Source organism: Orbicella faveolata, unplaced genomic scaffold (genome assembly GCF_042242905.1).
Source record: "Orbicella faveolata isolate gen_17 unplaced genomic scaffold, um_ofav_v1 contig_4, whole genome shotgun sequence".
Taxonomy (NCBI): domain Eukaryota; kingdom Metazoa; phylum Cnidaria; class Anthozoa; order Scleractinia; family Merulinidae; genus Orbicella; species Orbicella faveolata.
Window position 1 is genome coordinate 10,009,861 of NW_028301569.1, and position 15,520 is coordinate 10,025,380.

The window sequence follows — 15,520 nt, forward strand, 5'->3', positions numbered from 1 at the left end:
ATAACTAAGCATTTTACTGGATTTGCTCACGTTCTTGTTCGTTTTCACTCATGTAGGGGGCCAACAGCCATGCAAATGTACATAATTTATTAGAACAAAGGAAATTGTTCACATAAGAAAAGAGTTCAACTCCAACATGACTACAGCCGCCGAACATTTCCTGTCCTCTCCTAACTACGCTGCTAACGACATGCAATTAATCCCCATCGAAAAAATCGTTTCTAACCGAGACTCTATCCGCAAGGCCAGGGAAGCTTTTTTAATTCAAAAAGGCAGAACAATTGATCCTGATGGTCTGAACATCCGTGAAGAAACATAGTAATTGTTTCCATTTGTTTCCTTTTATTATGTTCTTTCATTATGTTATTTTATTTTACCGTATGCTTATCTTTAATTTACACTGTCAATTAGCTTTACGTATTTCCGGTATTACGAAAATATCGGGCTACATGAAAACACGTCGCAACGTAAAATTACCATTGTACCTGGAGAAGGCTGGTTTGGCCAACCGAAATATAGTACACCTTCAAAAAATCATCCTACGTTGTGTCGGTTTTTGCTTTTGTATTCTTTAACTTCAACAGCCGTTTGTCTAGTATGCGCAGGCTGAAGTTGTCTGCCAATTCGCCTGCCGTTAATTCACCTGCTAGAAGTACACTGCCACGGCTTCGTTTTCCTTTTTGATTTTATGCAACTGCTGCTGAATCTTACTATCCCTGCACGAAACTGGATCTACCCACGCATTTTCAGCGTGCTTGCCGGCTGACGTTCTTACTCGTTGTCACTCTCATTCGTGGCCATGAACAAACGAGAGTGTTCACATAAGAAAAGAGTTCAACTCCCACAGCAGTTGGTCTAGTAGCTGAAGCAGTTACGCGCACCGTGATTTTGACCAACTTTGGCTTGATTTCCTGGAACTTGGGGGATATTTTCCAGTCGTAAGAACTCTAACCTAACTCGTGATGGCCTTGGCTTCCAGCGAAATGGACAGGGGTTAAACAATTAAACGCTCGGTTTCGAGCTTCCTGGCCGAAATATAGCCCCACTTAAGGTATCAGTAAGGGGAAAATTTGCAATTTTGCATAATTTTACTTTTTTAAGCGGTTGGATAAATCTTAAAGTAATCTTTTAGATAAAAAAAAACTCCACGAAAAAATCTTATATCTGCCGCTAGTTATTGCGCGAGAAAGATTGTGTTGCATATTAATTACTTAATTGAGAGTTGACAAGTTCTGTCAAATGAATTAATTATCGAGGCAAGAAGTCACATGACATCAAGATCATGCTTAGTTGACACGCGATTCGCGCGCCATAATCAGTGCCGGATGTCTTCGAAGAAGACAGAGCGATGTTGCCCGTTTTCATGGGCTAAAGGAAGGCCAAAGAAGGCGAAAAACACTTTCAACAAAGAGTGGGCCGCTAAATTAGCAGAAAGCGGCAAAGGGTTCGTTTTACAATCAAGAAAAATTGCTGGATGAACGCGACAACGATCGCGATCACGAAGCCAGCGAGAAAGCCGAAATGAGCGCAAGCCGCGCTAAAATACTGTTGCAAGAAACTGTCGAAGCAGAGGAGATTGACGAAGGGAAGTGGACGAAATTGAAAGACAGATCGATTGTACAAAATTAGAATCAGCAGTGCAACATTTTTTTTTCTTACCCAGCTATTGTCATTTCTTCCAGTATCTTTGCCTTTGCATCAACATCAGTCGATGTAGTCCCGTTTACGGCGTCCTCTCCAGCGTTTCCCTTTGTGCGCTTGCATTCTCTCGGGAACTTTCTACGGGCCTTCGGCATGTTAACGGTGACATGGTCATAATTTTGAAGATTAGTCAACCGATACGTAAAATTTCGAACGCTAATATAGTAAATCAAAAGATAATTTCACGTTTACTAACTTTGGAATTCTGACTTCACACATGAAAAAGTAGCCTGTAGTCTTATTGGGGCGAGTTAGCGTTACAACCTTGCGACCGCCTTTTTAGACCGCCATGTTAGACGGTGGGGGATGGGGGAGGGGAAAAATGAGAAGACGCCTGCCCGAAAAGTCCGTTAAAATGCGAAACACCTCCTGATTAGTTGCGCTTCACTGCATTTCCGGAAATGAGCGGGTAACCAATCAAAATGAGGTTTTCTCGACACCGGAAGTCTCACAAGGGTACACACCACGAGAAGTTTGTGCCAAGCCGCAGGATGTCTTGCATTCTCACAGAGGTACGTGTTGCGCTAGCGACTTCAGACGTACAGAGTATTTTAGAAATACCGGCAACTGATGAGATCCACATGGAGGATCGAAACCATGGTCTTGCCTGAACTAAGCCGAACAATGGCATATAAAACACACAAAACAGTTAACGGGACTTGCGCGTAAACAGCTACACTTGAATCATGTGGTGCCAGAACAACCAAAGGAGGAATAAACCTATACATCAAGCGAGAGAAACATAAGCTCGATCAGATAGCTGCAAGAAACATAAGAATGTGTCTAGACAAACGTATAGCTTTCTCAAAGTAAAGCTACAGCGTCTCCGAAGGAAATCGTACGAGAACAAATATGATATCCGTGATAAGGATCTACCTACTGTGCTCGTAAACAGTTCTAGTCACAGCCGGGCCCGGTGTCACAATATAGAATGCAAGTAAGCAACATGTTCACGGTAAATTTCATATTTTGTCCCTCAAAAGCAAATTCATGGAGACCTAAAAGCATATCTTGCACTAGAAATGAGCCTAAACAATGCATAAACACATGGCAAATTACAGAGGTGTCGAACTCAACGAGTCGACATGCAGATAACAGCGCAAACCATGCAGACCTTTGACTTATAAAAATTTGCCATAGCACGATCTAACGGCTCAACTCCGCTTAAAATTCCTCCTTATTACACAACATGAAGTGCCCTTCATGGACACGAGTGAAGCGATAAGAAAGGTCGAGTGACCGAACAGAGAACGGCAAATGTGCAAATGTCACGAACCGTAGAAGTCGTGTAGGCTAGTCAACCTCATTTTACGTAAATATTAAGCTTTTCCCAAAGTCAGTGGGTAGCACTGCCAACAGATCTTTTCCGGATACCAGTGTGGAAATTGCGTCTTTTTGCTCCGTTCGTAATTCGCGAGACATTCCAAGTTCACATAAACGCTTGAGAGATTCCTCGAGAGTGGAATCGAAACTAACAACATCACTTTCGACAGAGTTTGCCATGTTTCTTACCCGCACGAACGAAACGAAACTGACTGACAGACAATTGACAGGCAGGGTCAAGCCGCACCAATCAGAAACTCCGTTCGTGGGCGAACGGAGTTTCCTAAAAGAACAATGACCTCGGGCAGGCGAGATTTTCTTCGCTCCACCCCTCCCCTATCCTTCCTCTTGCCTATCATTCACCCCCTTGGTAAAACTTTCTTTCTCTCCCCAGTCTTCCACTGCATGAAAAATTCAAGATGGCGGCTAAACTTTTTACGATGTGAGCGCTCGCTCGAAGAAATCTCGCCTGCTCTGCAGGCTAATGAAAAAGCGGTTTATTCACTGGTGAATAATTTACCGCGCGCCGTCGCGGAAATTTGTACCTGTTCCATGTTAACTGTCACAGTCCTATTGTTATACAGAAAGTTGATTCCTCTGCGGTGTCTCCCTTGGTGTGATAATCTCATAACACTTGGATGCCGCCGAATTTTATTTTTTCTCTGTTTCTCGAAAGTAAAAAATAGGCGAGTTGTACGTGCATTTCGAGTTCCAGGTCGGCAGCCCCTGGACCAAATTGGCTGAAATTCGGAGAGAATGTTGTCAGAACGAACGCCGACAAAACCGTGTCTGCGAATTCTGATTACTCTTTTCATTAAAAAGTTATGCCTTTTTTTCGCGGGCAGTCCTATTTTTTTTCTTTTTCTAACTTTATCCTCTTGTAAAATAATAACAAACGCATGTGCCAAAAATCTGAGACACGGTTTTTGAGGTCAATGTGTGAAGAAACGGATGCCATGTTAATCGTTTTCTCCGACCTAAATTTAGCGGGCGTATACCTTGATTTATGGGTTCGTGAAGCTTTGTAAATATATTCACATTTCTGAAACACGGTAAATTTTTACCGTTTTAAACAGGTCAGGTCATAATCTGTAGTTATTAAGCTTCCAGTAAATATACGGTTTATATGGGTTTTTGTTAAAGCCACGAACGCGAGAGCGGCGGGACCGCGCGCGGATGGTCAAATGGGTTATACTGATACCTTAAGTTTAAGACTGAAAAAGTAGCCGAGACCGCCTTACGCGCACCGTAATTTTGACCAACTTCGGCTCTATTTCCTGGAAGTTGGGGGATATTTTCCAGTCCCAGGGACTCTAAACTAAGTCTTGATGCCTTTGGTTTGCAGTGAAGTCTACAGGGGTTAAATAATTGAACGCTCGGTTTCGAGCTTGCTGGCCGAAATATAGCCCCACTTAATATTAAGACTGAAAAAGTAGCCGAGACTGCCTTACGTGCACTCTGATTTTGACCACCTTTGGCTTGATTTCCTGGAAGTTGGGGGATATTTTTCAGTCCCAGGGACTCTAAACTAACTCGTGATAGCCTTGGTTTGCAGTGAAATGGACAGGGGTTAAATAATTAAACGCTTGGTTTCGAGCTTGCTGGCCGAAATATAGCCCCACTTAATTTTAAGACTAAAAAAGTAGCCGAGACCGCCGTATGCGCACCGTGATTTTGACCAACTTCGGCTTGATTTCCTGGAACTTGGGGCAAATATTCCCATTCCAGGGACTCTACACTAGCTCGTGATGGCGTTGGTTTGCAGTGAAATGGACAGGGGTTAAATAATTGAACGCTCGGTTTCACGCTTGCCAGCCGAGATATAGCCCCACTCAATTTTAAGACTGAAGAAGTAGCCGAGACCGCCTTACGCGCACCCTGACTTTGACCAACTTTGGCTTGATTTCCTGGAACGTAACTTGGGTGATATTTTCCAGTCCCAGGGACTCTAAACTAAGTCTTGATGACCTTGGTTTGCGGTGAAATGGACAGGGGTTAAATAATTAAACGCTCGGTTTCGAGCTTGCTGGCCGAAATATAGTCCCACTTAATTTTAAGATTGAAAAAGGAACAGAGACCGCCTTACGCGACCCGTGATTTTGACCAAGTTTGGCTTGATTTCCTGGAACTTGAGTGATAGTTTCCCGTCTCAGGGACTCTAAACTAACTCCTCATGGCCTTGGTTTGCAATAAAATGGACAGGGGTTAAATAATTAAACGCTCGGTTTCGAGCTTGCTGGCCGAAATATTGCCCCACTTAATTTTAAAACTGAAAAAGTAGCTGAGACCGCCTTACGCGCAGTGTGATTTTGACCAACTTTGGCTTGATTTCATGGAACCTGGGGATATTTTCCAGTTCCAGGGACTCTAAACTTACTCGTGATGACCTTGGTTTGCAGTGACATGGACAGGGGATAAATAATTAAACGCTCGGTTTCGAGCTTGCTAGCCGAAATATAGCCCCACTTAAGTTTAAGACTGAAAAAGTAGCCGAGACCGCCTTACGCGCACCGTGATTTTGACCAACTTTGGCTTGATTTCGTGGAACTTGGGGGATATTTTCCAGTTGCAGGGACTCTAAACTAAGTTTTGATGGCCTTGGTTTGCAGTGACGTCTACAGGGGTTAAATAATTGAACGTTCGATTTCGAGCTTGCTGGCCGAAATATAGCCTCACTTAATTTTAAGACTGAAAAAGTAGCCGAGACCAGTTCACAAGCAAGTTCACATCCACTGAGTGTGCACCCACATCGACTCAAATAGCGATCAAGTGCTTAAAATTTATCTTTCCCTTACCGAGCAAAAAAGACAACATTGTGGGCATATTAAAACAAAATCACGTAAAAAACTTTTATTTTTCGTTCTTTAATCCATTGAAGGTGAACACGTAGTCGAAATAGAAAGTTTATAATGAGTCAGGGGTGCTAACCCGGTGGGTGCAAACCCGATTGTACGAAAAATTAGGTAGCAATCGATGGTCAGATATGAACAGGCTAAAGTTGTCTGTTATTTGTAATTCACTGCCATTTTGTCTGCAGCCAATTCAGCCGTTGAAAGTACACTGCCGATTCGTTTCCCTTTTTGATTTTATATAACTGCTGCAATCACTTGTAGCTTATTACATCATCTGTGCACATGCGCACTGAACTTAACAACACAAATGCGCAACGATTGCAATTGCATGCGTCCCATGAAGCACACATAAGTATGGATTTTCACACGGTATTAACTGACGGCCGACGTTTTAACCGACAGTAGTCTATTACAACGTATTTTTAAAGACTAGTAAGGAAATACGTAAAAAGTTATTAGACCGAGAAGTTGCGTTTAGTTTCAAGATGGTGGTCATATTAGACTAACATGGCCAATGTTAGACATCATACTCTCGACCTGTGAAAGAGATGGGATTCCGATATCGAGAGATGAAGCCTCTAGTCAACAGTAGACTGTCCGATATTAGGGCGAAAACTAGGAAGGTATTACATAAAAATTATTAAGCCTCAAAGGTTGCACTTTGTTTGAAGAATGCTGGCATACTAGCCCGAAATATTTCCGATGTTTGACATCACCGTCTTTTCCACCCGTCAAAGAGATGCGATTGTGATATCAATAGATGAAGGTGCATGTCGTTTCAAGATGGCGGCCATATTAGACTAACATGGCCGATGTACATGTTTGACATGATACTCTCGACCCGTGAAAGAGATGCTATTCTGATATCGAGAGATGAAGCCTCCAGGCTTCAGTAGACTGACTTGATATTGACGCGAAAACTAGCAAGGTATTACATAAAAATTATTAAACCTCAAAGGTTGCACTTTGTTTGAAGAATGCGGCCATACTAGCCTGAAACATTTCCATATTTGACATCATCGTTTTTTCCACCCGTCAAAGAGATGCGTAAAGTCCTACATTAAAAGTTTTAAGAGTCCAATGGCCGGATGAACTTCGTTTAATACATGGTCGAAGTTTGACATCGTAGTTCTTTCGACCCGTTTAAAAAGACGAGATTCCGAATAAGGAAATATTAAGTTTTTTTTTTTCTGGACAGTGTTCTCTCTTGATACCATTCATACATAAGATACATCGATAGATTCGAGTGGTCTGTCTTGATATTCAACCAAAACTACCAGGGTACAACGTGAGAGTGGGACGCCCGATGGCCTCATGGTTAGTACGCTCGTCTCCGGATCGTGCGCGATCCGGGTTCGAGCCCTGCCCGTGGATATTGCGTTGAGTTCTTGGGCAAGACACTTTACTCTCACTGTGCCTCTCTCCATTCAGGTGTATAAATGGGTACCGGCGAACTTGATGCTGGGGGTAATCCTGCGATGGACCTAGCAGTGTACCTAGCGGTGTACTTCTAGCAGATACTGCGCGTTTTAATAACATGCGGACTCTAAAATTCAAAGCTCAACCAACAAATGCGTTTTCCGCTACCGTCAATCAAATGTTCGGCGGCTCCTCCCAGCTTCCGACTTTCGCCGAGCACATTTTCGTTGTCTGAACTGTGCTCAACGATTTGATTTGACGTAGCGAAAAACGCATATTTCGGTTGAACTTTGAATTTTAGAGTCTGCATGTTATTGAAAGGCGCAGTAAATTAACATTAGGCGAATTCGTTGACAACTAAGCCCGGGTCATTGTTTCGGGACACCAATATGGCTGCTCTGACGTCATGTGACTTTACATGTAGGGCTGCTTAGAAAGAATAGCACTGAAAAAGTATACCTGATCATAGGTTAATGCAGGATTAGTAGTTTATGAAACAGTACGTAATTTCGCTGTTTTATAACTAACGATGTAAATTCAGCTTGCGGGGGATCGCTCCTTCCCCGACACAAAGAACGGATCAGACTCGAGAGAGCGGCGGAAATCTATTTTAAGTATCTCTGAGCTCAGAGGTTGAGATATTCTACAAAGAGTATTTGAATAAGTCACAAAGCATACACCATCCACAAACACATAGAAGGGAGCCCTAAGCAAATTACAAATACTTACACGTCGACATGAAATCAAGACTCGTTTTGGAACCCAAAATTGTTTTGTATCTCGTTTCAATAGAGAGGGCCTCCCGGGAGGGGTAGGGAGGGGTATATAACGTAGCAGGTTTCCCTGATGCCTTGAATATTTCACTTTTTCTGCCTTGTTCCCAACTATAGCTAAGAAATTCCATTGTTTCCTAACTTTTTTTTATCAAAAATCCGTTTAATAGTAGAGCTATCCCTTGTTCCCTCAAATCAATCTCGAAATATCCTTCGTTTCTTTGAAATAAATGATCGTGTTCTCATGTTTCCCCAAACCCCTGGGAGGCCCCCAGAAGAAGGATCAGCGCCTCCCCCCACCACCCCCTCCCCCATCCAGAAAAGAAAAGCCCCCTCACTGTAACCGATACCGCCATCTGTAAGTGCTTTGTTTTGACGCGGTCTAGAAAATAACAAATAACTAGAAAAATAATGCCAACTCCATATTTGGACAAGGGAAAATCTACTCGCTTAATCCTTGGCAAGCCTGTCACAAACATAATACCGAAATCAGGGGGGGGGGGGGTTCTCCCAGAAAAATTTGGTGGGGGTGTGCGGTCCGCTTCCCAAACCCTTACCCTATTTAAGACCAAAATCTGCGATTTTCCTTACCCGAATTATGACCTGACCAAATCGAGACTAGAGTGTAAAAACCATACTCTATTTGAGACCAAAATGGCCGAACTCCATAACCGATTTCTGACCAAAACGGCTAAAAAAACCATACCCTTTGGGGCCGCACATACCTCTGATAAAGTCCATATGAGAGAATTAATAACCTCCCCCCAGTACCCAACATTGTTTGAATCACAGCCATTCCTCTCCAGCTATTTGTTCTCAAATACAATAATGGCAGAAAGCCAGACTTGGTAAAAACGTGAAAGTTTTTTGGTGGAGATAAACTGAACCGTGAGAAAAACAGCTCAATTATACATACTCAATTAGTTCCACACTTCGAAAGGAGGTCTTTAATTATATGCATCAACTATCTTTTATCAAATCATTTTAAATAGTTCATACAACTATACCTATTGAACCCATATGGACACTGAGTACTGTCCGTGCTTCTTAGTTTTTTAGTCTTTATAGTCTTACCGTAACAAAATATCTTTCTACACATTTTCTTTTCTTCTCGAGCTCTTCAACGAGCCTGCAGAATATTTTACGAAAACGAATTGCTAAATTCTGTGCAAAATAGCGCACATATATATCAAGCCTGTCATTGCCTAACGGTGGCGAGAAATCAAAACCAAACATATTTTTCTTATGTGTTATCTGAAACCAAAACAAAATTTCTTTGCTGTACGTAGTACGTCAAAAGAGATGTACTTTGTTTTTCGCTTACAAAAAGGAACAATTGAGTAAATAGATATAAATATCGTATAAATACTAAATGCAATGTGCGCGCAAATCTGGATACATTTGTTACGGTATAAGTTGACAGAATTTGTTCTCTTAGAGGTCTTAGAGAATAAACACGAACCTTAGCTTACTTGTTTTTATCTGCTTATGCAATTCACCCGAATAACTGGATAAACTGAAAGCTAAGTCTTTTCAGTAAAAACAACTGAAAATCAAAGAAGTCGGACTTTAAAAAAATGGATTTTTTTAATGTTATCGTGAATTGAGAGCCAATCAGGTTACCAAGCACTGAAAAACGACGCCATGCAGTTTTAAGTTCAAAGCTCAAAGTTTAAAGTTAGTGATTCAGCTGTAATGAAAACTGCGCGAAAAATGCGATGCACATGCCATAAACAATGTATTTTGCTTAATATGTCCCCTGTCCTTAATTTTACGCAAAACTATAATTAACTGCTCGCCTTCAATCCATCTCTAAATTTTCTTTGTTCGTTGGCAGTTAAATAACGGTACATGTGCAATTAAATCGCCATTAATGTATTCCTCCATTCCTGACTCAAGCAACTAGTAGACTTGCGTCTTTTGTTTACGCTAAAATCATCAAGAAATAACATGCTTGGCGAATCCCCCCTTGTGCTTCCACCAGACGAGATCTTACGGCGGCATTTTTGGATGATTTCCTTGGCAGAGGCAAGCCTTACACTGCTGCCAGAATTAACAAGCTTAAAGTCCATGTTTTCCTGGTTCCCCCTCCACGTAGTTGGGTCGACCACCAACGCGATCGCTTTCGCTTGGAGAATCTGTGACAACCATTCGTTTCTTTCATGCTCCGAGAAGCAACACAAGAAAAATATCCGAGCTGTGATTTTGGACGGCAGTGATCGTTTCACAAGCTTCAAGCAATACTTAGTTTGCTTGTCTGGTAACTCATCTATGTACAACGACATGTCATTGAAGTATATGACTTCCTTAGGCGCGCTTTCCAAGGATTCCTTCTCTGTTCGATAGTAACACAAACATTCTTTGCTGAGGACAAAATAGCGCAGATGCCACTGTTTCAGAACTTCGCTTTGCTTTAGTAGGTAGCCATGCTTTAAGGTTCTTCCCTTCTGGTTCTCCTTTGCACTCGACATCTTAACCTGGGTCGTTGTCTTAAACGTAATCTCCACAAGGTTGAAAATTCACAAAATATCTTTTATAAGTGTTTTCCGTTTTGCTCAGCTGCGCTAACTGAGAGGCTACCAGCCTTGAAGACAGGTTATTGTCGAGACAGGGGTTTAAAAACTTAACAGTCTGCGCAAAACCTCCAGCCACTACCTTTTCCCTAGAGCAGGTCAGCAGAAGCACAAAAACATTTGTGCACACCTTCGTAACACCCACGTAAACGAAGCCATGCTTATGAAAATGTCTTACATAAATATGAACACAAAGGTCAAGAAATGACGGCACTTAAGACGTAATGGATCGCATGTCATATGACAGCCTTTGCGATTGGGTTCGTGTTTTTGGCTTATCAGTTGAGTGTTCTCATTTGTGACAAACAATACCACACTTGTTTGGTGTTATTTTTCCTCAAAATAGCATGTATTTTGCTCACATGACAGCTGCGCTTATCAGGAGCTCCTTCGAAAACATTTTGCTATTGCGGTTAATAGCAGACAAACAGAATGAGGCAATTGTTAGGGAATAAAGTTAAGTCTAAAAGCCATGCTTTATTAACCATTTAGCATGCTAGAAGCTATCCGTTGCTCTCTGTTATCAGTAGGAGTGAAACAGAAAGTATGATGTCTCGTGAATTGGGGATTTACCCAGGGGGTTTGTTTTCACTGCAGATTGTTTCTTTGGGAGGGGGCAGAGGTGATTAAAAGATAGCTAATAAAAATAAAGACCATGCTGATGTTGTTCTGGCCTCCTTGATCGCATACTTAACTCGAGAATTCTGAGCTTAATTACATGAAGATCAGAAACAATTTTGTGAAGAATGGCACACTTACAATTATTATCCTACCTGGTGACACTGACGAACGAATTGCATGCTGGACCTCATCCCAGCTAAACGTTGGGCGCCAAACTTCAATCTTGTATTGAGTTAAAAAATTCATGTTTCACTCCTTTGTTACTAGATCTGTTAAGATCTGTTATGGTTTCTGGCATTTCAAATCCCTTTTCGGGAATTTTTTATATGGTCTCCAGAGAGAACAGCTGCAGTGACCTAAATCTTTTCAATGAATATCTATACATGTGACATCAGGATAGGACAGTTTCTCCCGCATACTGAATGTTGATTGGTCAATTCAGATTTCAGATTCACCCGCCAAATGCAAAGGCTGCCACAGGAGAAATTCTGAGTCGGCACAAAAGGATTTTTATTCGGATTGTACAAAATCAAAAGAATGCTTATTATCAAAAGAGAAATTTTCCCAAATGTAAATAATTTTTTGCTGCATGCTTACTGGCTTTACCAGAAGTAACGATTGAACATACGTATACATGAAAACAGTGGTAAACATCCTTACAAATTGCAAATGCTGAATACAGAGCGTAGAACTGTACATACAAATTCTCCTTAACGGTTTTCGATATATTTCTTACAATGGTTTAGAGAATTTCATACATGATATTTGATGACCATAACTTAACAATCGATTCAGTTGCTGTATCGGCAGTATCGCATTGCATATTTATATAAGATTAGATTTCCTCAGTGTCTTGGTAAAAGCCCAGAAAATTGAAAGCGCCTGGAAACTTTTAATTAAGACGATTGGCCACTGAAACAGGGTATTTCTGTGACCGTATACACCGATATGATTCAGTCATTCATAGCCTGAAGTCTTGGCTAATCAACTTATGCAACCAAAGAAAACTGCGCAAAAAAGTCGCTGTTTATACAATAAATAATGTATTGTGCCTATGTTCCCTGTTTTTGATTCTTCTCAAATCCCCTTCGCTCCATCTCAAAATTGTCGTTGCTCGCACTCGGTACGTTTAAATCGCCATCAGTGTATTCCGCCATTCTTGACTCCAGCAAGATGTAGACTTGCGTCTTTTGTTTACGTTAAAATCGTCAAGGAATAGCGAGTTTGTAGAATCCCTCGTACTTCCATGGCCACCAGACGAGATCTTACGGCGGCATTTTTGAAAGATTTCCTTGGCGGAAGTAAGTCTGACACTGCTACCAGAATTAACAAGCTCAAAGTCCACATCTTTTGCCGAAGCTTCCTGGTTCCTCATCCACGTACCTGGGTTGACCACCAACGCGATCGCTTTCGCTTGGAGAATCTGTGACAACCATTCGTTTCTTTCATGCTCTGAGAAACAACACAAGAAAAATGTCCGCGTTGTGATCTTGGACGATAGTGATCGTTTCACAAGCTTCAAGCAATACTTAGTTTGCTTGTCTGGTAACTCATCTATGTACAACGACATGTCATTGAAGAATATGACTTCCTTAGGCGCGCTTTCCAAGGATTCCTTCTCAGTTCGATAGTAACACAAACATTCTTTGCTGAGGACAAAATAGCGCAGATGCCACTGTTTCAGAACTTCGCTTTGCTTTAGTAGGTAGCCATGCTTTAAGGTTCTTCCCTTCTGATTCTCCTTTGCACTCAACATTTTCTCCGGCGTCGTAGTTGGCTAAGACTGTAAACGCAAAGAATAGGTGCTGTTCTTTGCCTAGCTGGGCTAAATGAGGTGCGCTCTGCAAGCTGTTTATGTGACAGACAGCAACCTGGTGTTAAAACTTAACAGTCCGCTGAAAATCTCTAACCGCTAACTTTTGCGCGAAGCAGGTTAGTGAAGCGCAGCAAAATTTGCACACACCGTCCAAACACCCACGTAGAACTAGTAGCAAAACTTTTCAAAATCCTTTGTATATTTAACGAGGCATAAAAGGTCACGAAATGACAACATTTTAAGACAAGTTAGACTAAAAAAAGGTATCGCATGTCTTGTCGTATGGCAATCATGGAATTAATTCCGGGGATTAATTTTACTTTATGGCTTATCAGTTTAAGTGGTCACATTTGTGACTAACAGTATCAAGCTTTGAGTGTAGTTATTTTTTATTCCAAGCGTATCACACTCACATGACAATGCTGTTCACGTAGGGGCCAAACCATCCCCCTAATGTTTCATGAAGGCTATATTTGCTTGGTTTATATATTTCTGAACCAAGTTTGGCAGATGAGCTTTCTTTGTTCTCCAGTTTATTTTAATTTGGAAGCTGTGACAAAATGTCAGATTATGACGTCATAATTGATGACGTCACCAAAACGTACCATAATTTTTTGTAAAATCTGATGTAAAGATTATGTCAATGGAAAGGCCTTGACTTGAGGAGTAAAATGCTGAAAACCGTTTTTTGCTATGATGATTATTTTTTGAGATATGGTAAATTAAATATTTGTTTGTTGTCCCCCCCGGAATTTGCTTAACCATACTGTCCTTCTTAAGTCAGTCTCTCTGGTTTATTTTTTTCAGTTTTATTCTAAGAAGGCTAATAATCTAGAAAAATAGAAAGCTTGATGTTGTCAAAAATCGTATGGTTTTAGAAATTTGATTTTCGGCTTTATTAGGTTGGTATTAAAAGTAAAAAGTTTGCTTTAGTTTTTATCCTCCTAACAATTATTGAGCGATTTATTTTACGTGCGAAAGTATTCGCATTCGTGTTCATCTGTCATCGGTGCTTTAACACCCGGCATGTCACAGTAGTTAAATGACACGCGATATGAACGTGAACGTGATTCAACGTTAACGTTTGGTAAGTGAAAAAGTTTCAATTCCCTGTACATAGTCTTCAGACAGTACTACAAATTTACAGAACTTCACTACTTGACTGACGTCTGTTTTGAAGTCTAGTTGCTCAGGTTCGACGTGCGTGTGGCAAAAACTTAAGTATCTACTGATCTCTATTTCCTTTGAACATGAAACGCTGCCAGAGGTCGAGCAAACGCGGGCATGTCCACTGTTAGTATTAGATGGCTTCATTCTCTAAATCACGATTTTTCTGGCCTTTAACCATGATATAGCGACAGCAGATGTTATTTTAGATATTCAAGGTTTATTTAAGACTCTCTTCTCATCATCTCAGTGTTGTGTTAAATCAACACCACGGGAGAGAAGACTGTAACCTCTATGAAATACGACAATTGATTACCGGTGTATAAGAGGTGTATAGCAGGTTGTACACACTCTGTAAACTCTCTGTTCGTTGTAAAAGGGATGGCTGTATGGTGGCGAAAATTTAGTAAAAATATTGTTGGGCGAAAACTCAACTCTCGTCTCTCAGTAAGGTTCGTAGATGCTGGTCTGTCCAGTGTATCTTCAGTTGTTTTTCTTACCTTAATATTATTAAGTGACCACTTAAATGTTATTGGCGTGGCCATTTAATATCATTGGCGTGACCACTTCAACATTATTGGCGTGACCACTGTGACTGTTACGTCTTACGCGTTGAGCTGAGCTGGCTCTTAGGCACCACCCAGAAGGACACTTTGAACCCCCTCCCCCCCATCCCCTCCTTCAAAGGTCTGGTTCTATAAAGCTATGCGGAGGGTGTTGGAAAAATAGTTTGTTGACACTTGCCTTATTTATCGAAGCGGGCAAATATTTCTAGATTGTAGTGGTTATGAAATCAAACAAACCAAATTCAGAGTTTTGGATTGAAAGCAAAATATTGCGATATCAGCAAAGCTGGGAGCCCAAGCATTTGCCAGAAGCCAGCCCTTGTGTGCAGTGGGGTGGATAAAACAGCCAGAAATTTTGACGAGATTGTTACTACATCATAGTTTTATGCTATTACTACCTCTATACCTAATGCTTTCCCAGTCTAGAGACAGTTTCCGGCGCAGTTTCACTAACATTTCACTACAGAAATTGAGCTTCCCTTTAATTTTTCATCTAGGAATATTTATGTTGAATTAAGTTAAACTGAGACGAGCTTGAGAAATACACCGTAAGAGCAATGAAAATTTTAGGTGAAGCTGACTCTTCCCCGGCCCCAGAGTATCTCCTCCACTGCCTAGCACCATTTGTGGACGTAACCGCGTAATGTGCAGGTGCATGCATGGGCGATTGCGACACAAGGTCGTAGATATTGTTTTTTTTTCGGAAAGG

The 15,520-nt window shown here is 41.3% G+C and overlaps 2 protein-coding genes across 2 annotated transcripts; both read right to left on the reverse strand.

The window, feature by feature from the left end:
* Positions 1-8,988: 8,988 nt before the first annotated feature.
* Positions 8,989-10,790, reverse strand: LOC110046423 (uncharacterized). Its single transcript, XM_089276466.1, has one exon. The coding sequence runs from the start codon at positions 10,537-10,539 to the stop codon at positions 9,928-9,930; it is 612 nt and encodes a 203-aa protein (XP_089132592.1). The 5' UTR covers positions 10,540-10,790; the 3' UTR covers positions 8,989-9,927.
* A 958-nt stretch (positions 10,791-11,748) lies between these two features.
* On the reverse strand, positions 11,749-13,300 carry LOC110046414 (RAC family serine/threonine-protein kinase homolog). Its single transcript, XM_020752103.2, has one exon. It carries the CDS (start codon positions 13,016-13,018, stop codon positions 12,392-12,394), a length of 627 nt encoding a protein of 208 aa, XP_020607762.2. The 5' UTR covers positions 13,019-13,300; the 3' UTR covers positions 11,749-12,391.
* Positions 13,301-15,520: the final 2,220 nt, after the last annotated feature.